Consider the following 21149-nt stretch of genomic DNA (forward strand, 5'->3'; position numbering starts at 1 on the left):
TCCCAGTCTGAATAAGCACACCCACTTACTAGGAGAATAAGTTACTGTTTGAAGAACCATTTATCTTGGGGGGAGAACAGCAGCAACATAAACATGCAAAAAGGAACTGATTTATGTCAGAATTAGCCTGTCTCACTGAACAGCAGAATTCATCATTAAAAAACACTGAATATGTGCTTCACTGGGCCAGCTGTCTCAGCTTTCAGTCCAAAACAAAGCAGAAAGCGAGCGGAGAGTCAGCAATACTTCTTGCTGTCAACAAGACAGTAGGAACATGAAAGTAGTCAGAATTGGATATTAACTGAGTGCTTTGGCAACTACTGAAGGTTATTCCTCCTACTCCTGAAGTAGAGGGGGCTCTCATTAAACAAAGAGACAAGTCACAATGCACACATTTGTAATTGGACTCATTCTAAACAGTATTTCAGCAGTAACTGAAACTCAAAAATTTATTTGCTTGAAAAGCAAACTTCATTCACTTACCAAAAGGTGACACTGCAACATTTCCATATGTTGATGCGCTATAACATGCCTTGAAAAACCTGAGCAGGTATTTTTTTCTGACAGCAATCAAGACACCAGCTAGAATCTGAAGCAGACCACCACACCTAAGCACACTCACTATGAGCAATTATTTTTCATCATTTACTATGCTTTTCTCATGCCATTCTAATATATTCTAGCCAGCACAAGGCAAGATCTACTCCTTTATTTTTTGATGTCATATCTGCAGTGACTACATTATCTCTTGGTGCTGCCAACAGCAGCTTTGGGTAGTAGTGTATAGCTCTGAACACACTGCAGCAATGAACTCATGTTGATCTCTGGTTTGACAACTCAGCCCCAGAAATGGCGGCAGTAGAAAGAAGTAGAACCTGGGCTTTTCAAAATGGGCACACTGTGATTAAAGCCTATTCCTTCCATCTATGGGGTGCAGAAACCAGAACATATCTGACATATAACTTGGTATAGCTGATATATAACACTTTTACACCACTCACCTGACACCATTTCATCAAAACTGGATTTAGCTTCTGGATGCCTCAGCAGTGACTTGGGTGTCAAAACGATTAACTGCAAAACAAAAATGCTTTATCTACGTTATTATTTGCAATACTCTTAACAATGTTCATACAAAAGACACAAAATGAAAATACTATGAATCAAATTAATCTGAATAGCAAACAATAGTTTTTGTGTGGGTTTCTCTCCAAAAGCACAGAGAAAAAGGGTCTGGCACTGGAGTGGAGAAAGCATTATGACTCCAAACACCAAGAGCCTGTTTTCAAGACGGCAGTCAGTGCTTACACAAATAGACAAAGGCTTTTTGAAGCACAAGCAATTGGACATGCAGGTAGTAATTATGCAATTTGTTTGCCACACAGTGCCTTGACAAACGCATCTAATGGACTGCACAGGAATAAAGAAGTAAAGCTGAAAACACAGTTTTAGACTTCAAGTGAGAGTTAAGTTTCACTCCACCAAACTGAACACCTTTAATCTGTGTGCAGTTAAGGCTTTTCACCTTTCATTTTCCTTTCAGAAGTACAGCAAGTGCAAACAAAGATCCTTTCTTAACACAATGGTTAATACACCTAGTGTAATGAAGTCCATTAGAGTAACTCTACCGGTTTCCTGAATGGCAGCAAGATCTGCCTTCTGAGGACATGAAAGTAGTTGGCTGGAGTTGAACAATTCACCACAATCCAGTTGCATTCATACAGCTGGGAAACTTCAAACTGTTCGGTGAGCTCCTGAGAGACATTAAAGCCATTAGAAAAACATCTAAAAAAGATGAAAAAAAAACCACCTTGAAAGTCATCTTTCTATTTCTGACTCACCAACTCCCTTTCTCAGAAAGCTCAAATAGCAGAGCTCTGTTGAGATTATATTATTAGCTTGGGAAGCATCCCTATGAAACACTCATGATTTTACTACAGAAAAATAAAGCCAAAACATTTCTTTTAATTTCAGCAAGCTGGGAAGTCTGTGAAGGAAGGATGAGGAGAACTATGACTTCAGTAAGCCTAAGGCACAAAATAGAACCTCTCTGAAAGATTTAGAACAGTAATTTAATTTTTGAGAGTATAGTTAACCCTCTCCCTTTATTTATTGTAGGAGCCCTGCTCTCACCTTAGTACACAAACTTCATATTTTGTATTTATTTTATACATATATATGTTTTATATACATATACAAATGCGCAAATGGATATAGGTAAGCATATATTTATAATAATCTTATCATAATCTCAGTGTAGCTGGAAGCAGCATCTAACAGAGTCACATCCTGGTTCATGTTACAAATAATTATTTAGCCCCTATGACAGTATTTACAACTTCCTTATTACATGCAATTATATTTGTCCTTACACATACTGAGTCAAACAGGTCTTTATTCTGCCAGTACACTGGCAAAAACCACCTTTACATTAAAAGGCACATTGCTTTGGAATTATCATTACTCCAAAGGTAACAAAATCAGAGCCCAAACTGAAATGTGCACATTTATTTTTCAATCGATGAGCTGTTCAATTATTTTTAACAGTGCTTCTTAGAAAACCCACAGTGGGAAGTGGATGCCCAGTAGCCTATAGAGTCACGTATTTTATCTGTAGAAATGAATGATCGGACTACGAAGGTCCAAGCTGAATTAAATTTAGAAGCTGGCCCTACCGTCATGCTCCCAGCAGTACAATTTAGCTCCAGTGCAAATAGCCAGGAGTAGTTTCATACGGCCTCCTTTAGAAATTTGCTGGAGACACTTATTTGCAGTATGCACAGCAATATATACGGGCAGAATCACTGGCCCTGAGGAACAGCCATAAAGAGATCACACTGCCAGAGATTAATTGTCTATGATCTCATCTTTAAGATGAAACAGCCTAGACTGTGCACTACTGTTATTTTTACTGGGATCAAGTTAATGTTACATTAACTCTTGTAGCCAAATCTTATCCTGCTTCCAAACCAAAAAAAAAAAAAAAAAAGGATGATTCAGGTTAAACAAACAAACAAAAACAAACACTCTGATTTTTCTCTTCTGTGGCAAATAACAGCACGATTTTTGGCAATAAAATGATTTTTCTAATGATGAAGCCAGCACAGCCTGAGTCAAAATAAATCTCTGAAAAGTGAAGGGAAGAAAAAAGGAACAGGGCTTTTGGCAAATCTACTTACTGGATAAGCATCAGGATCGTCATTGCTCATCTGCAGAAACCTTTCAGGCCTGGCTGATGAATGCTCTGGACCCTGGTAATCACATCATTTAAAACAACATTAAAAAGCCAAATCAGCAGTTAGACATCAGTTTAGACCACTCGCTGTTTAAGTACTTCCATTCACCCTTGCAGCTCTGCACCAGGCTGCACATCTGCCCCCAAATCATTGGTAGCAGCAGTGAAGAGATGAAGGATACACTGAAGGACTGCAATTCTTTGTTTCCCATAGAACACCTTAATAGGATAAGGCTAGGTTTCAATGTATTTCCAATGCTTTTAACCATGAAAGTGCAGTAGGTCTATCCAGATATATTAAAAAAAGCCCTTACTTAACGCTGGACAAAAATGTGAAAGAGGAAAGTCAGGAGGAGAAACACTGTGCTTTAGAGTACTGTAGTGTTTTTCACTTCTTTGGGGGAAAACCACACCTGTATGCATAGTTAGCTGCTGAAAGTCTTTGCTATATTAGCAACCAGCATAAGCTCAGGATCTCTCTCAGCACTGTTAAGTGATCAGTGCAGGACGAGATGACCTTAATGAATGCTTCAGCTAGAACAGATCAAAATGCATGTAAGCATAACTGCCAAATTAGCCTGTGATTAATTACTGCCTCAAGAGCTATTTTGCATTCTATCAAAGCAATGTACACTCAGATCTGCTTTCTCACTAGAACTACCCAAGGTAATTTCTTTTAATACACAAATCTTGCTAGATCAGTTTTTTACTAGCAAAAAGTGCATGCTGATCATGGACGATATCAAGAATAAGAGGTGTAATAGAACATTATCTCCCCTCTCATCTCCTCATTAGTAATGGATGAGAAAAAGCTGTGAGGAGGAGAATGCAGTGTGCTTTCTTATTTATCACTAATGCTGGCAGTCTTTGCTTGTCCAGTTACTATTAGGATAGACTTGCATTTTGGAGACAATCTCCAAGTATTTTAACCTGAAGACGAACTATTACACCTCTCAACTCTCTCCATGGCTTCTAAGCTAACGATGCTTTTTACTTTGTGTGTCTTTGTGTGTTATCACAACTCCCGGTGTCAAAACAGTCATGCATGCTCTTCAAAATCACTGCTATGACACCCTAAAACTGTAAAATCCTATACTGAGTACAGTCTTAACATGTACAAAAACACTGCTTCACAACCAAACTGAATGGAGAATGCTGGATGTTACTAAAAAACTATTACAGGAGTGACATGAGAGGCTTCCCTAACTTACCCCCACACATGTTACCCCAGCAACAACCTCAATCCAGAGCCTCAGTGTTCACATCCATCTTTGATTTCTCTGCTGACACTGCCAGTCAGATTGCCAGCTATAGCTACTTGGGATGGTGTCGGGTTTGTTTCTATTGTGGCCACCTCTCTGGTGAGACCTATACTGAATCCATTAGCTACTTCCAGATGAGCCCCCAAGGAGCCATTTGGCAGCAGAGTCTTTCAATCACAGCCAACTTGCCTGTGCACGCGTGACCTAGAGGTGAAGGGATCCATATCCCATTATGAACCCTTCCCCAAATCATTCTGTCCCCAACACTGTAGTTCAGAGAGAATAACACTCCTGTAATGGAAAGCTCCTTTGAGAAGGCAACAGATTCCAACAGCCTGGTGGGATTCTTAAATATTCTAAAAGTACCTGACACTAGCAGCAAAATAAGCATGTTTCAGAAGTGCTGGGCAAGTCTTAGCTGCCAAGTGGTTATGGGAAAAGAAAGACTAATGTACTGTAAATAGCAGAGAAGCAACTCCTCTCAGCTGAGTGCTTCTCTGCAGAGGACCATACTTCCCTGCTGAGGGCACATTCAGGCTGTCCCTCCTGATTCATATTAAAAAGAAAAAAAGATACATATTTATCAAATCTCTTGTGAAATGCACGAGACCTTTCATTTCATACACACGCATGGGGATGAAAAGCCATTCATAGCATATGAATGCAACCCAGCATTTGAGGATGGGATTATAACTGAACTGAAATAAAACTAAATTGTTTGTGAGAATGGAAACGAAGCAGTTAGTAGTGAAAGGATCCAGAGTATTTTTACTGACAGAAACTGCTGCTGTGGCATATGATGCTGTTCTTAATAGAAAACCAGAAATATACATGCTTCAATTCACACATGTCAATATATTTGAGAAGAACGCTACCCTAGCTTCTCATGGTGCATTTATAACCTTGAAAAATAATTTCAACATTTGAAAAACAAGTCTACCGCTGATAAGAACTTTGTGTACATTATACCTAGAGCCTATGATCTTTCCCTCTAAGACACGGCACATTCCCCACTGCTAGCCACCAAAGAAGGGAGTCAGCTGCTCTCAGAAACATTTTCCTTTCCAGAAGAGAGACATGCTTCATGCAAAATAAAACTAAGTGCTGCTAGACACACATTTTTTTACTGCACACTAAGAATCCAGCTTTCTAAAGAGGTATTTTCTTAGGGAGAGAGAGGGAATGCACAGCAAAACCAGACAATTTTTCTTAGTATTCATGTGCTGCTATCCATTAACAGATTAATTTTTCCGTATAACATGGTACACACCACAACACAGAACACCAGGCTAAGCAATCAGAAATATATCCCTATTTCCTCTAGTTCTCAGTGTCACATCTATCCAAATTAATCTTTGTAGCAATGAAGCAGTCCAACAGATAAATAGCATCTTCCCCTGCTCCACCTCAATATCACCACAGAATCCCCACAACAGTGGTGGGTTTTACAGAGTAATGGAGTTGGGATGGAGTTATTCTTCCTCACAGTAGCCCATACAGTGCCGTGCTCCATACCTGTGGTTAGAACAGTATTGATATTGGGATACGACTATTTTGGCTGCTGCTGAGTAGTGCTGGCTTTGCACCAAAATTCCATCCAAATCCCTTAAGGCCAGTAGGCTTGGGGCGGACAAGAAGAGAGGAAGGGAAATGGCCAGAGCAGCTGACCAAAACTAAAAAAAGGGAACATTCCACACCATAGGACATCACACTCAGCCAAAAAAACTGGGAAAGGGGGCTCTCATTATGAAAACATCTGTCCTCTCGAACTATCTCTGATGCCCTGGATGTGACAAAGATGTGACAAAGCACTGCTTGCTAATGTGAGGTAGAGAACAATTGCTTTCTTTCTACATGGCCTCTGCTTATTTTTCTCTTCCTTCTTCCTTCAATTAAATTACCATTATCTCAAACCATAAGCTTTTTTTGTTTTAAATCATTATTTCATCATTATTTCTTCCCCTCCTGCTCTTCCTTTGAGGATGGGACTTGAGGGTGTGGTGGAGTTTAGTTGACCATCATTGTGAAACTATCAGAGTCAGAGTCCCTTACCATTCCTTCCATGCCATGTGGCAAGAGCAGAACAATCCCATTGTGACGAACCCACTTAGCCTGCCCTGAGCTGATGAACTGGTCTATTATACACTGCGCCGTGTTGTGGAAGTCACCAAACTGGGCCTCCCAGCACACCAGGGCATTCGGACTTGCCATAGCGAAGCCAAGTTCAAAACCTAAGAACCAGATAAGCAGGAGAGTTAGAAAAGGAACACCTGATAAGAAAAGAAAGACTTAAAAAAAACCCAGCAAAACTAATAACTAATAAACAAGTTCCTCTCTTAACACTAACTACAAGAACATCCTTCCAACATTTTACATGACATTTTGACACTGGTAATCTATGCACGAGGCTGAAGTTGCTTTAGCTTAACTTCTGTCTGGGGGCCAGGTTCTTCAGTCATGGTCAGTGTGCAAACTTTCCTGAAAGGTTAGTAGATGGACAGTGATAGGATAAACTAACTGCACAAGAGAAATAGCAACCAGAGCTCCAAATGAGATTGTGTATTCTTGGAAGTTCTAACATACTGGACTTACAGAGTCTTCATAGCATACTCCTCAGTGATTCCAGCCCGGCATTTTGTTTATCATCTCAGTGGCATGAAATCTTTGAGTCACTTAGCTTCAGGAGTGAACTCTGAACAGTCCATCCATGACACCAGCATATGCTCATGTTCTCACCAAAAAGAAACGGGTACATTATGAGGCCAAAAGACTGAGAAGTTCGCCAGACTGTCTTTGAGCTTTAACATCTCTAAGACATTGCATGGCTTTTGCTGACCATTCCTTCGGCCTAACCGCTTGAATGGCCTTACTCATACAAAATACTTTATATCTCTGTTCTCCTCATTTGTGTCAATCTATTGTTTTCGGCACAAAGCAAACATTAAAACAAAAAATCTACACAACTCCTTCAACGCACATTCCCAAAGGTATCTGAAAAACAGATTTCCCTAGGTAGGATAGAATCCCATTCTAATTTTACGCAAGCATTAAGAGACCATTTCTACTGATTGGGCGACATGGTTGAAAAAATATGCAATATGTTCAAGGCTTATTTGTGCATATGCTGCTCTCTGTAAGAATGGTGTAATCTAGACTTGTAGAGAAGAAAAACCTGAAGTCCTGACTTCAAGTTATCAGTAATAACGCAGTGCTTTCAGAAAAGAATAGAGTTATAAGTGAATGTGAAACTGGGTCAAAGCACACACACAATTCTGTTTCACAAAGTGAAATCACCCCTAAAATTCTATATGGAAAAAAAAAATGCCATTTCTCACTACCTATCTGGTTGCTCATTGTGTGCTAATAACCTCTACCAGGTGATTTCTAAGATCACTGCTGCAGTGACTTGTACTGTTGTGTCTGCAGAGCCCAGAACTGAACATTTCTTCACATTTCTATGCAAACTTTGTAATTGTGAAGGATTAATTCTTATATAATTAGACACCCAGAGAACAGGCAGAAGCTAAGAGGAAACCTAGTGCCATGGGAATCAGGTTCAGGATGCAGCTTTCAAAGAAGAATAGCTAAAGAATCTGCACTACCCAAAATGTGGTGGAGAGCCCCCAGCCAGCTCCTTAACTCCCAGCAGCCCCTTAGGGCTGGGAGCATATCAGGGCACAGGGGACCAAGACCCAACACAATAGTTTGGTAATCTTCTGAACAGAGAGGAAGACACAAAAGAAGAATATACAGCACTTGACTAAGGTTGCAAAACTAACGTTTTAATTGCTGAAGTTCATTACAGTCCCTAGATGACAAGAATAGCAGAAATGCTTGTTTCTATTAGGCCAGTTCCTGCTGTGCTCCCTTACTGTTTTTGTCACTCTGGCAGAGAAAGAGGTGGTTTCAAGCAAAGTGGCAGCTTACACAGCATTATACGCTGTTTTTCCCCCTAGCACTTTGCATCATAGTCATAAGAACTGTAGTTTTTCCAGCTGACGTAAGTAAGGCCGCAGCTTAACTCAGTATGATTGCAAAAGGATTCAAGGCACGAATATTAACTAACAGCCATAGATGGCTTGTTAATGCAGAGATAAAATGGCAGCGTGAGAGAAGTTACAAAGACAAGTATGTGCTACACTTACTGCAGAGTCCAAGCACAAGGACTAATATAGGCACATTAGACTCTCAAAACATGAGCATAGCCCTGGACAAATTTAAGTTAATACCTATCTGGTTGCTAACTCTATAGAATGAAAGACTTCTGCCTTAGAGCTCCATGTAGGTGCTGCTGAGAACCTGTTCCTTGATTGCTGTCCTATTTCCCAACCCAGTTTCTGACAGACAGCAATATCTGTTAGTCCTAACAAAAAACAGTGTTGTTTTGAATGAGTAGTAACATTACACATTCCATCCTACCAGTGTATTGCAAAGAAAACATTTTAAACAATACCTTAGTCTTCTATTTTAAAAACAATATGCCTCAATATAAACACTTCATTGCTTCCCGTATACTAAACATAAGCAATTGTTTGAGCTATAACAAGACTGCCTTTGTATGCTAAGAGGAAACTATCTTGTTAGAGTACTATTTCTAATGGAGTGGTTACACTCCAGGAGTTCCTAACCAGCTCAACAATAACTTGGTGCAAAGCTCACAGCTCTGAACAGCTGCCAGCTCTTGGCTTACCCATCTTCCAAGGAAATAATCTGCAGTTTTATCATGCTGAGCTGTTCAATCCATTAGGTCAATTTCCACTTAGCTTTAATTCACAGAAACAAAAGGAAATCCCAAAATGCCTCTGAGGTACGACATGTTTACACGGTCACAAATTAAAATCTTAGTGCTTTTCTTGCTTTGCATCCTCCTCCAAATACTTTAGAACATCTGACTGCAAACTATTTCTCTGTAACACCCTTCTTACACAGCAGAAATAACAAGACGTGAAAAATAGTATTGTTATTTTTTTCCCTTCTTGTTTTACTACCCATAAAGAATCGACTCCTTGAACTGCAAGCACTCACTCACCCCTCCAGATACTAAAACCATGATGACAGCAGCTACACAGATAACAATTCCAAGGTCTCTTCTAGTTAGGAGCTATGTTCACACACTGACTGTATATCTCATGCTATCCCTGTACAGACACAATACACAAATACAAACATATCCAAGAAGGCTGGATAAAAGTTAGCAAGGGAGCACAAACTTAATTATCAACTCATTTCAACCCAGAAACAGAACAGATTTAGTCAAATAATAACCTCTTTTCAGCTGTTTCTGCCAATTTAATGCCCTTTACTGTTAGAGAAGATCTCATACATGAGGGATTTAAAATTCTTAGCAATTAAAAATATCAGGAACCGTTATTACATCTCCTGAAGCAGAATTGCACAGAAATAGTACGCTCCTGTCCTCGGTGTAAAAAATAAACACAAATTCTGTTTTTATTTTCTTGCAATAAGAACCTTCATATCATATCAACACTTCCCAGAGCAATCAATAGAGAGGCAGTTTTTGGAACAAAATGACAATTCAATTGTATTTAGACGTCTGTCACTTTCAAATTCGTATACATTATCTCAAACCACTTACCCATAATAGCTGCAAAAGCACTGTATACACACTCAAATTAAGGAACCCCTGGCCAAAAATATGAGAAACAATAGGAAACTGGAAACAACCACATGGAAAAAAGAAACCTGAAATTAAATTTTCACTTTCTATCTGTGCTAAATTCTTATCTTTGTACATATCCTTTCTTTCATTCTCCCATTTAGTTTAAATGTAAATAATATACACTAGTTCAAAGAGATACAAAGTTCTCCTCATGCCAATTCTGCATAGGAGCTAAGAAAAATACCTTAAGATGTCACTTTGTCAGCCCATGCTGCAACCCTACAGTTTTAAACCGTGTTAATTCTAATATTATTAGCAACAGGTAACACGGAGCATATGCAAAAATAATTATGTGGTTGAATATTTCTGGAACCCTGAAGGAAGCAGTTATGAATTACCATCTTTACAACGTTTCATCTTCTCCATTCATACTAATTATGAAATGGGTATGAAATTGTATTTCATTATTTATCTATAGGAACAATAACATAATAACATAATAAAATTAACACTTCTCCTGCACTTCACATTCCTCTTGCCACCCTTCTCATGCCAGAAGGAGGTCATCCATTCACTAATTAAAATGTCTGCCCAGTACCAGCACCATACTCCACTATGATTAATGCCACCTGTAACGAGGATTTGTTTTCTCAGTACAGCATATTCAATAGAGCACTTTAGATGAGGCTAGGCTAGATTTTTGCATGGATGCAGTAACACTGAAATACATTGAAAGCAAAGTTTGTTTTTAAATGTCACTAGCAGAGAGAGCCATTTATTTGTTTTGAAGGTTGGAAATCTCAAGCAGCAACGCAAAATTTGGTAGACCAAGAAGCTTAACTGCTTTACAGCTAAATCTGGGGGGGGGAAAAAAAATTAGCAGTCATCAATTCCTACATCTTGAGACCTATTTAAACATAAGCAAGTCTCAGACAGTTACCCCAAGACGTACCTAAGACTCCATATTCGGAAAGGGAGCTGTTGCACACAGTATAGGGGGCCTGCTGCTCCCAGAGGTGGTTCATGGGAACACACGTTCTTTTGTCAACTTCTTGATCATGAAGCACGTGATGGCGATGGCTGCAAAGAGTTGTTGAAATCTGTTAGCTGAGAACACTTCTGGTTTTAACAGTGCTATTTTCAAAGATAAACTTTCAAATCCACATTCTAGAAAGTACGCATGCGACAGTTATCTCTGGTTTTGATAACACACTAGTTTGGTTGAAAACTTGTCTAAATACAGTTACTGCATACAGACTTTCACTGACTAATCGAGTCTGTTATCCGTCATTCAAGGAAATTCAAAATACATCATCACAAGCAGAACAGGAGGGCAATGCAGTGGAGGCGGGGGGTCGTTATGCAATGTTTTAGACTGACAGAAATCAAAAGGGAAAAATATTACTTGAACATTTTTCTCTCCTTTGCGGAAAATGTCATTAATCTTTTCCTTAGGACAATCTTTACCTTTCTCACAAAAAAAAAAAACCCAACACAAACCTAATCTAATCTGCGCACCAACACTTGAAACAGTTTCATCTTCTTTCTTGCTATTTCCATTCACACCATTTACAGTTCTCCGGAACACCATTAATCAGCATTAGAATGGGGCACCAAGGAGCGCTATCAAAACAGAGATGACTGAAGTAATTACTGCAATCCATTAACTCTCTGAGCAGACTAACTGAGTGAATCACACCAATATGTCCAGCTTTATGACTGCTAACAGAAGGACAGTTATTATACTAGTAACAACTACTGTGTGTTGTATAGCTGCCAATACAGAACTGAAGACTGAATACTCTTGTGCTTCCCTTTGCTATAATGAATGCTAGCAGAAGAGCTCTGAAATCTACCTAGAAGTCAACAAAATAAAACTAGCAAAAGGCAGAGCCTCTGAAGATTAACACAGAGAGAGAGGTAGAAAGGTGCTCTCATCCACTGTTTGGTCTCTAAAACATTCAGCAAGCATTAACAAGTGTGAATGGGTGCCATTTTTTCCACACAGGAATTCAGTTCCACATGTTTGCTTCATACACACTCAATGTCAGATGCCTTTTTGTAAGGCACAGCAATAAATTGTAATGGAATGCTGGTGGAAAGGTTCAACCCCTACTGTCCTACCACCAACATTTGCCTCTGACATTATGGGCCAATATAATAAAGTAGGAGGCATTACTTTCAGAGCAGCCCTTGTGTACAGACATGCAAGTCACATTTTGCTGTTGTAACAAAGTTGTCAGGTTGCTAACATCAGAGAGGTACAGAATCAAGTCTCATTACATTAATTCATTTTTAATTCTGTTTTAAAGGCTGAAGAATAAAATCCAGGTAGGACACTAATTTTCAGGTAGTCTTTGTCAGTCAAAATAGCTTTTATTTGTAACATTTGTTTTGTGTTCTCTCTGTATTTCTGTGAGCGCAACAAACTATTGTCATCTCAAGCGCTGAGAAAGTCTAGGCAGTAGGTCTGGAAAATCCTCTTCCACCAGCTGGAGAACTGGGAATACAAAGAATCAACCTCCTTAAGACAAGTCTATAGGTGTATGTTAGACTTAACTAAGCACTCACCAGATTTAGGTAGTTAGCTTGCTGAACAATAAACATGCATTCCTCCCCTAGGAGGTGCTTGCCATTTATAAGACCCTGGTATTGAAATCAGGGAGGATGAAAGAGGAGAATCTCCAGGTTTTCAGCTTTGTTTTGTTGCCTTGTCTGAAGGATTTTGTCACACTGCCATTAGAATGTGAGTGGGGAAAAAAAAAGAAGTCCAGTTACTGGATACCAAATGAAGCTCAACACAGAAACAGAACACTGCACTGCGTGACAGAAGTCAGGTGCCAAGATTTTTTTTTCCCCGCAAGCATTCACAATTAAACTTAGTGAAGCTGTTAGTTGACTCACTCCCAGCAACAGGGTTCGCATCGAAGGGTTCAATTAAATACATCATTAAGATTTTACTCCGTGGAGAGGCAGGTAAAGCAGCAGAACTGTATATATTTTATCAAGCGATGAGATTTACTATTCATTCATGCACCACAGTCTATAAGAGCCTCAGTACAAAGGATCTGGTTTCATTTAGAAGAACCTTACCAACTGGCAAGATATTTGTTCACAGGACAGTGGAATTTCAAGAAGCCACCACTAGAAAGGTATTTCAAGACTTAAGTATTTGTAGCAACAAACGCCCTTCTCTTACTTTTCTGCAATCAGGTGGATTGTAGCAGAATTTTTACTTGAAAAGCAGACAAAAAAAATTTCTGCTTTTCAGTCAGATAAGGAAGAGAATATCTAAAAACATTTATTCGTTAAATACTACTCTTTAAAATACTCCATTTACAGACACAGGAGATAACTGCTAGAATCTATGACATTAAGACTGATATTGAAAAGCCTCAGCTTCCCTCTTCCCTCCAAAGACCATTTTGTTTAAAAATTGCTAACAAGTTTCTTAAGTATGGGACAGCTTTTAACAGTCATCTCAGTACTCACCTAAACGTACCCCTCTCTACATCTTGTCCGCTCAAACGGACATGAATCCCTTCTTTCAGAAAAGAACCAAAAGCCATGTATTCCGCCAGGGCCCAGTCAACAACTCTGTTCTTGGTCATTTCCGAGCGGGCTTTCAAAATCCGGGAGAGTCCTATTAGAATAAAGATCAGAAACCAGTCCATCTACTTCAGAGATATTTGACATTCACATATTACATACACTATTTTCCCCACTGGCTACAGTGCGCTGGAAGAGGAGAACCCATCAGGACAACTCAAAGATTGCTGCCTTTAGTCTTAGTTGCTGATCCACTATCTTCATGAAATGCAGAAGAGCTGTAGTGAAATTAAAATGACATTAACTTTGTAGACCATATTAGTTATTCTAGGTCTGAATCGCTAGCAAAGTAAAATAACTTGTTTCCTAAGCAAAGGTTTGTTCATGCCTTGCTCTATCAGAAGAAAATAAGATTGGCTACCAGAAGTTACTGATAACAATTAGAATGACTCATGGTCGGATACTTATTAAACATTTATTTTCACATATCTACCACCAAGGACTGTTTTGTGTAAGACTGAAAATGTCATCTACTGGGTTCTTTTGTCTTTCTCACTCTCATTTTTTCTTGGCATTAACTTAACACTATTTTATTTGCACTGATGTGTTTAGCAAGCTATTCCATTTGCTATTTTCCTGTTCTTTCCTTTGTTGCTTTCCCAATTTTTACAAAAACACACGTAAAACTACTCCCTTAGAATCTGTCTCTATTTAAATTAAGAAATCTTGAAAATTGTCTCTTCCACAGAGTATACAACAGAACACTCAAGAAAACTAAATCAGCTTTCACTTTTTCCAGAAAGACCAGGAGATATTTTTTCTAGTTGAAGGTCAAAGCACTTTGAGGGTGCTCTTCCCATTTCTTTTCTCTTGTGGCCTTTTAAGCTGTTTAAAAGAATCTAGAAGACCAAAGTTAGAGAATTATTTGCCCACATGGAATAATTATAATGGCAAATAATACTTGCTGTCAAGGTCAAGTTAATAAGGAGAGGCTGCCTTTCTAGTTAGAATTTTTCATATTAAATTTTACTGGCTGAATATAGTTTAAAATTACAGCATCACCAACACAGCATGCAAATCTGTAGAAGAGTTTTAAAGTTCAGCTTTAGCTGTATCTGCTCAATAAGCCTGCAGTTGATAACTAGGAATGCCCTATTATCATTATTTGTAACCATGTTTCATTACTTTAATCCTCAATGGGTGATTCTGGAGATTAAAGAGAATCTGGAGATTTTTCCCAGAAAACAAAACAACAACAACAAAAAATAGCTCTTTCTTTTCATCCTAAGTACATTCCTTAGTCAATAAAAGAAAAAAGATCCCCCAGCAAAGCAGTTCCATGTTCCACCAGGGAAAGAACGTGTCTTTGCTCCCTGTAGAACTGCTAGACTCCAATCTGACTAGGAAGCAGAACTTACTCAAAAGTTTGACACAACGCCAGGAGTTCCCCGGTGTGACAGGCACATTTAGCTTTTTACTACAATAGATGCTAAATTCAGAACTGAGTCCCTTCAGACCAAGAGTTAAGACTTTGTAAGAAGAAGGTAGATTTATGCTATCAACACTGAATGCTAAGTTGAAAAGAAAACTGTCTGAATTTGCCCACACCGAGTTCATTCAGCTGCACTAAAATTATTCTCATTTCATAGCAGCAGTGTTGCCAGGCCTGAAAAGATCAAGATGTATTTCTGAGCAGAAAACTACCTACCTACAAGAAAAGTGTCTTAAGTGAACCTCAAATTAACACTGCTTTTAGCATTTGTATAAACATAAATGGTGCTTTCTGAGATGGATGCCTTACTTCCCATTAAGTCTCACCAATATACTGCACAGAGGCAGCATTTCTTCAAAAGGACTTGACAAATTGAAGGATTATTAACTGCATGTTACGAAGAGTTTAAACTCCCTCAAAGAAAAATCTATTTTAAGCAGTTAGCAAACAGAAGCAATGTGACACTGAAAGAACAAGCAGTGAGAACCTGTGTTTCAAAACCGTTTCGATGTGGTGGTTGGGGACATGATTTAGCAAAGGGTTGTTAGAGTTATGATAGTATGCTTAGGTTTTGGTTGGACTTGATCATCTGGAATGTATTTTCCAACCTGAGCAATTCTATGATTCTAACCTTCACTGTCACATTCTCCTTTCCCCCCAGGGTAAAAGAGGTGAAATACAAGTCACATTTTCCTCTTTGGAAAACACCCAATAGCAATTCATTTGCAGAAAAACAAAATCTGAGCAAGAAATACAGCCGCTAGAAGAAACAAGATTCCATCTGACCTGCGTGTATTTTGAAGTCTTTGACTGGCACTGAACTAGCTACATTGCCAATGTGAGTCAGCAGGTCTTCTGAAATGCCAGTAGGAGGACAGGACATGCTCTTGGGTTCTCCATCCACATTAAAGAATCCTGGAAGTAAAGATCTAGTGAGTTGTTCAGGGATTGATTAAGAGATTTCTTTACTTTATACAATTTATTCATCAACTCTCAGCAATTAACAGATATTCTAAGTAACAGCCTAAACCTGTTCTTTCAAAAGCAGACAACTGTATTCCCATTTTCTGCATGACAACAATACTTAATCTTGAAGGCACAAAATGATCTGCTTTATTTCTATTTCCACTTCTTGTGAAAGAGGTCCAACTGCGTGGGCATAGGTAGACAATAAAACACCCACAGCACTTAAATCACTTCAAAAAAAGAGGATGAGACATATTTCTTCTCCTCCTTGCGAACCGAAGATGGATTTTTAAGAGTCAGATCTTACTTTGCACATTTCTCTTTAAGAAAGCACCTTCTTTCAAGTTGATCTGGCAGAATGTTTCAGTTACTGTTAACGTGGGCAAAACAAAGGTTTATTTTAAAGAAATACTGGCTGATAAAACATAAAACAAGAGTTCCAGACTTAGGATTCAAAACAGAAGCATAATCATATTAACAGCCGGTTATATAAAAGGGCAGTCCTTACCAGGCCAAGGTGAATCAAGCCAGTGTTTAATGTGTAGAATCTTATTATCCTTAGATCTAGTATACGCTTCTTCACATATTCTATCATACTTTGCAATTTCTTCCTGTAAAACAAGAATGTTCTTTTTAAAACATCCTTGCATCTTACAGATGACACCTACCATGCAGTCATTTAACTTCAGAACAAAACTTACTTAAAATTATGGAAACCATTTCATTTTATCTAGGACAAAACTGTCTTCTAGAAAAATGCCTATCCACATAACTCTGAATAAATTGATTAGTTTATTGGACAGAGGAGAGGACTGAGAGACAACGTGACAAGCAGTACTCTTAAATACAGAACTGAATATAATCCAGATCAGCATTATCCAGATCTTACTTCAGTCCACAGATACTACTAAAGACTAGAAAAGAACCACCTAGAAAGCAGCCTCATTCTAGTTAAGAATCTGTGAGTCACACTCATCACTGGTAACGGATAGAGAACTGTACTCTGAGGGAGAATAAACTGCTCTACAATACCCACATTTCAATTCAAAACCACATCCAAGTGATTGAACTACTGCATCTTGGAAGTATCAACAGCAATGCAGACCTTAGTCTGCACAGCAAAATACCCAATCAGGATCCTGAAACCAGTTGAAGTCCATGCCAGCAGTGGTCCACTCTTAGAGCTATTAAAGATACCTAGTTCTGCATAAACTGTAAGCATTCTTATGAATAACAGAATGATTTTTAGTTCAACTTCAGTACCAGCTTCTCAAAAGATCCTTTGTTTCATCTGCACTCTATGGACTCCCTTTCAAAAAAGATCAAAGCGAAGACTTAATTAGCTCAATAGGAGCATCAGAACCTACATTTCATCCTTCTGGAACATTTCAAGTTATCTCTGTCTGAACCTAAGTATCTGAATATCTGAGTAACTGCAAGGAAATCGTTGTTTTTATTTTATTTTATTTTATTGCTGACTGATTATAACTGCCATTTGGTGATGAACACGAAGCTACAAGTTATACCTCTGAGCACTCCAACACCATCTTACTGCTGGTTTGGAGATGAAAAATTGCTGTTATTTCCAACATCTCCAGCAGGTGATAATGCATATCACCCACCTTCTACTAATCTTGGATTCAATTTTTTTTTCTCCTATTATATGTATTAATTATTTCACAGTACTTTCCATTTCTTTGTTATAGGAATACACACATACATTTATGTAAAGTTTGGTCCTAATAAGATCATAAAGCCAGGGTTAAAGTAACACAAATGACAGAAGTTGCACCTCTGTGGCAATGAGCTTTAAACTTTGGTATTTTACATAAAAATGCAAACTGAACTGGATCAGAAAGTGTTAAAGGGTGAAGGCTCAATCATAGTAATGAAAGAAAGGTTTGTAAGCAGACAACATGCACTAACAGCTGTGTCTTCCTGCTAACAGTTCTGTAAGTTCCTTTTAACTCTACTGATACACTGTACCTCAAATTCCTGCAGTGTTACAGTCCCATCAGCGATCAGTTTGTCAGCATATTTTTTCAGCACTGGCACCTGCTTGTGAATCTGCTTGTACATTAGGGGCTGGGTGAACATTGGTTCATCCATTTCATTGTGCCCTCTACGACGGTAACAAACCTACAAAAGGAAAGAATGTTTCCATTGGTGAAGAAAGATGTAAAATGACATTCTTCAATTTCATAGTTTTACAGAGTAACAGAAGCATTTGGTATAAAAATGTTTAGCGATTATTGCAGATGGGTTTTTTGTTGTTTTGTTTTTAAAAAGAAGAGGCTGAAAGTCATTCAAATCAAACTATGTTTCTTGAATGGGTCTTCTAGGCCACAGAATACTTAAGAGAATTATACATACTACACAGAAAGAAATGTTATGAAAACCAAGACTTACTAAGTCAACAACCACATCCTTGTTGAATGTGTTTCGCCATTCTGCAGCTACACTGCACACATACATCACTGCTTCGGGGTCATCAGCATTCACATGAAAAATGGGAGCATTGACCACACGAGCAACATCAGTAGGATATGGAGACGAACGTGCCATACGGGGGTCTGTGGTGAAGCCAATCTAAAAAAATCCAGGAACTTCCATTACAATGATGTAGGTGTCACCCTCTACTTTGCTTTGAATACTTTGGTTTTCTTCTGACAATCACTTATGCAACAGTAGTCTTAGCTTTTCATTTTGGCTATCTATATGAGCTTTTTGCCCTGAAGAAGCAAGGTGATGAAGAGTTATCCAGTCAGTTACTACATACTGCAATTGTTTTCAGGAACATTCTAGCCATTCTAATGAACAGAGCACACAGGACAACAAGCTAATAAACAAGAATAAATAAATACACTAGCAAAATAATAATAATAATAATAATAATAATAATAATAATAATAATAATAATAATAATAATAATAATAATAATAATAATAATAATAATGCAACACTCAGTATACAAACTGATTAGAAAATGTTCTATTTATTACCTGGTTGTTGACAACAACATGAATAGTCCCATTTGTTGTGTAAGACGGAAGGTCACTAAGATGAAACGTCTCATAAACCACACCTTGTCCTGCAAAGGCAGCATCCCCATGTAACAGTATGGACATAACCTAAGATGGAGGATTGTACGCACAAAACCACACATATATTAGAAAGTAAAACTCCAATTCTCAGCAGGATTTCTCTGCTCTGTGTTTCCGTAGTGCTTATGAAATAGAACCGTATTTTTATAATAAGTTATAACAGCATCCTGCATTGTATTTTTACAATAAACCACAGACTTGACAGCATTCTGCTGCCCTTGTTCAGTTCTCAAATGAAATGGTTTTAAGACTGCTTTCTGATGTTACCCTTAAGGGACCATGTTGAAAACTTTATCTAGTTAGACCTTTATCTGGGTTACCGTGTATCCCTTCTGGGAAGGGGGCAGAAAGGAAGACTGCAATACAAAACTGGAAGTCATTTTTATTAAAAATACTTTATAGCCTACTACTGAGAATTACTATAACATTAAACAACCTTTACCTTTTTCCCTGCGGTATCCCCTCGATAAAATTGTTCAGCCTTTGTCTTCCCCTGCACAACAGGATCGACTGCTTCCAAGTGGGAAGGGTTAGCCATCAGGGATAGAGTGATTTTCTTGTTTGTTGTTCTGTTAATCCTCTCATGATACATTCCCAGATGATACTTTACATCTCCAGATCCCTAATGTGCAAGATGTAGTCAAAGCTCAGGAACGCTGTACATACAAACTGCATCTACATACAAACTACATCTAAAAATTGGGCTTCATTCTAAGAAACGGATCAAGCTAATTTAGTATCAGTATGCGCTACCATTTTATGGACTGAACACGGACCCCAACCCCTGTGCTGTGTGTGTGGGGGAGGCCAAACAGGATGGATCAACTGGAAAATGTGTTTAGCTTGCCTTTACTCCTCACTGCTCAAGTCTGTTGGTACTTGGCAATAAGTTACATTGATCTCCCTATGACGAGTCTGGTTTTCCTTGTGATGGTGATTGGTGAGTAATCTCCCTGCCCTTATCTCAACCCAGGAGCTTTTGCTTCATTGCATTTTCCCCTCTTGCTCTGCTGAGTGGAGAAGTCAGAGAGCGATCATGGAACTTAGCTAGCTGCCAGTGTGAAACCACCACAGATACCTATAAAGTATTGATTCTCATTTCATACACACAAGGGCCACTCCAAAAGTAATGCCTCTTATTTTACATGTTGGCTCATGATGTCAGAGGTGGATGTTGGTTGTATGGCAGTACAATGGTTGAAAATTCCATGAATATTCCATCCAATTTTGCTGCTGCACAACAAATGGCAGCAGATGAGCAGTCTCACAAAGCAGCATCTGACACGGAAGTGTGTTAGAAGCAAAGGTCTAGAATTTTATTCCTCCATGTGGAATAAAAAAAAGTGCCCACTAACACTTGCTGAACATTTAATAGAGACCAAATGGTGGAAGCAGTAGAGGGTGCAATTCAGCAGTTGTGACAGTGGATCACCTCTGCTGGTGTAGTTCACTCATTTTTTAAAGGCTCTGTAACTAAGACACCTTCTGTATGTTAAAGGCACAGTACGGTCTTCAAATTTATTAATAAATTTTATCAAGTGACAGCCCTTGTACAAGAGAAAAAGAGTGCATTTCAGCAGCTGATAATGCTATTACAACAACTATGACAGGTTAGGTTGTGGTTGGAGTCAATGATCTTTAAGGTCTTTTCCAACCTGAGCAATTCTATGATTCTGTGTCCAAAAGCATCTGAAAACTACCTTGAATGTTTATCTCTCTATATATCTCTACTGAAGAAGCTCCTTACCTCATCAGCTGCTTCAAGTTTGGGATCAAACTGACAGAAGATCTGTTCCAGCTCTTTTCGGATGACATTAGCCAATACATTCAGCCTACCTCTAAGAAAACAAACAATAATTATGTCACAAAAATGCTAATTGAACAGTCAAGAGCATAAAACATTTAAAACTGTAAGACATCT

The 21149-nt window shown here is 38.5% G+C and overlaps 1 protein-coding gene across 3 annotated transcripts in view; it reads right to left on the minus strand.

Annotated features, from left to right (window-relative positions):
- OGDHL (oxoglutarate dehydrogenase L) overlaps positions 1-21149 on the minus strand; it is a 43839-nt gene that overhangs the window by 3897 nt on the left and 18793 nt on the right. For all 3 annotated transcript variants that reach the window (XM_015866064.3, XM_015866063.3, XM_015866065.2), the window contains exons 8-20: positions 20976-21066; positions 19671-19850; positions 19127-19255; positions 18534-18713; positions 18111-18263; positions 16633-16735; positions 15945-16073; positions 13610-13760; positions 11070-11197; positions 6550-6728; positions 3180-3251; positions 1629-1754; positions 1002-1074 (exon numbers count right to left, since the gene is read on the minus strand). In XM_015866064.3, the coding sequence (XP_015721550.2) occupies positions 1002-1074; positions 1629-1754; positions 3180-3251; positions 6550-6728; positions 11070-11197; positions 13610-13760; positions 15945-16073; positions 16633-16735; positions 18111-18263; positions 18534-18713; positions 19127-19255; positions 19671-19850; positions 20976-21066 (1694 nt within the window). The remainder of the gene's footprint in view (positions 1-1001; positions 1075-1628; positions 1755-3179; positions 3252-6549; positions 6729-11069; positions 11198-13609; positions 13761-15944; positions 16074-16632; positions 16736-18110; positions 18264-18533; positions 18714-19126; positions 19256-19670; positions 19851-20975; positions 21067-21149) is intronic.

This window comes from Coturnix japonica, chromosome 8 (genome assembly GCF_054131305.1).
Source record: "Coturnix japonica strain WE chromosome 8, WE-NBRP24, whole genome shotgun sequence".
Classification (NCBI taxonomy): Eukaryota; Metazoa; Chordata; class Aves; order Galliformes; family Phasianidae; genus Coturnix; species Coturnix japonica.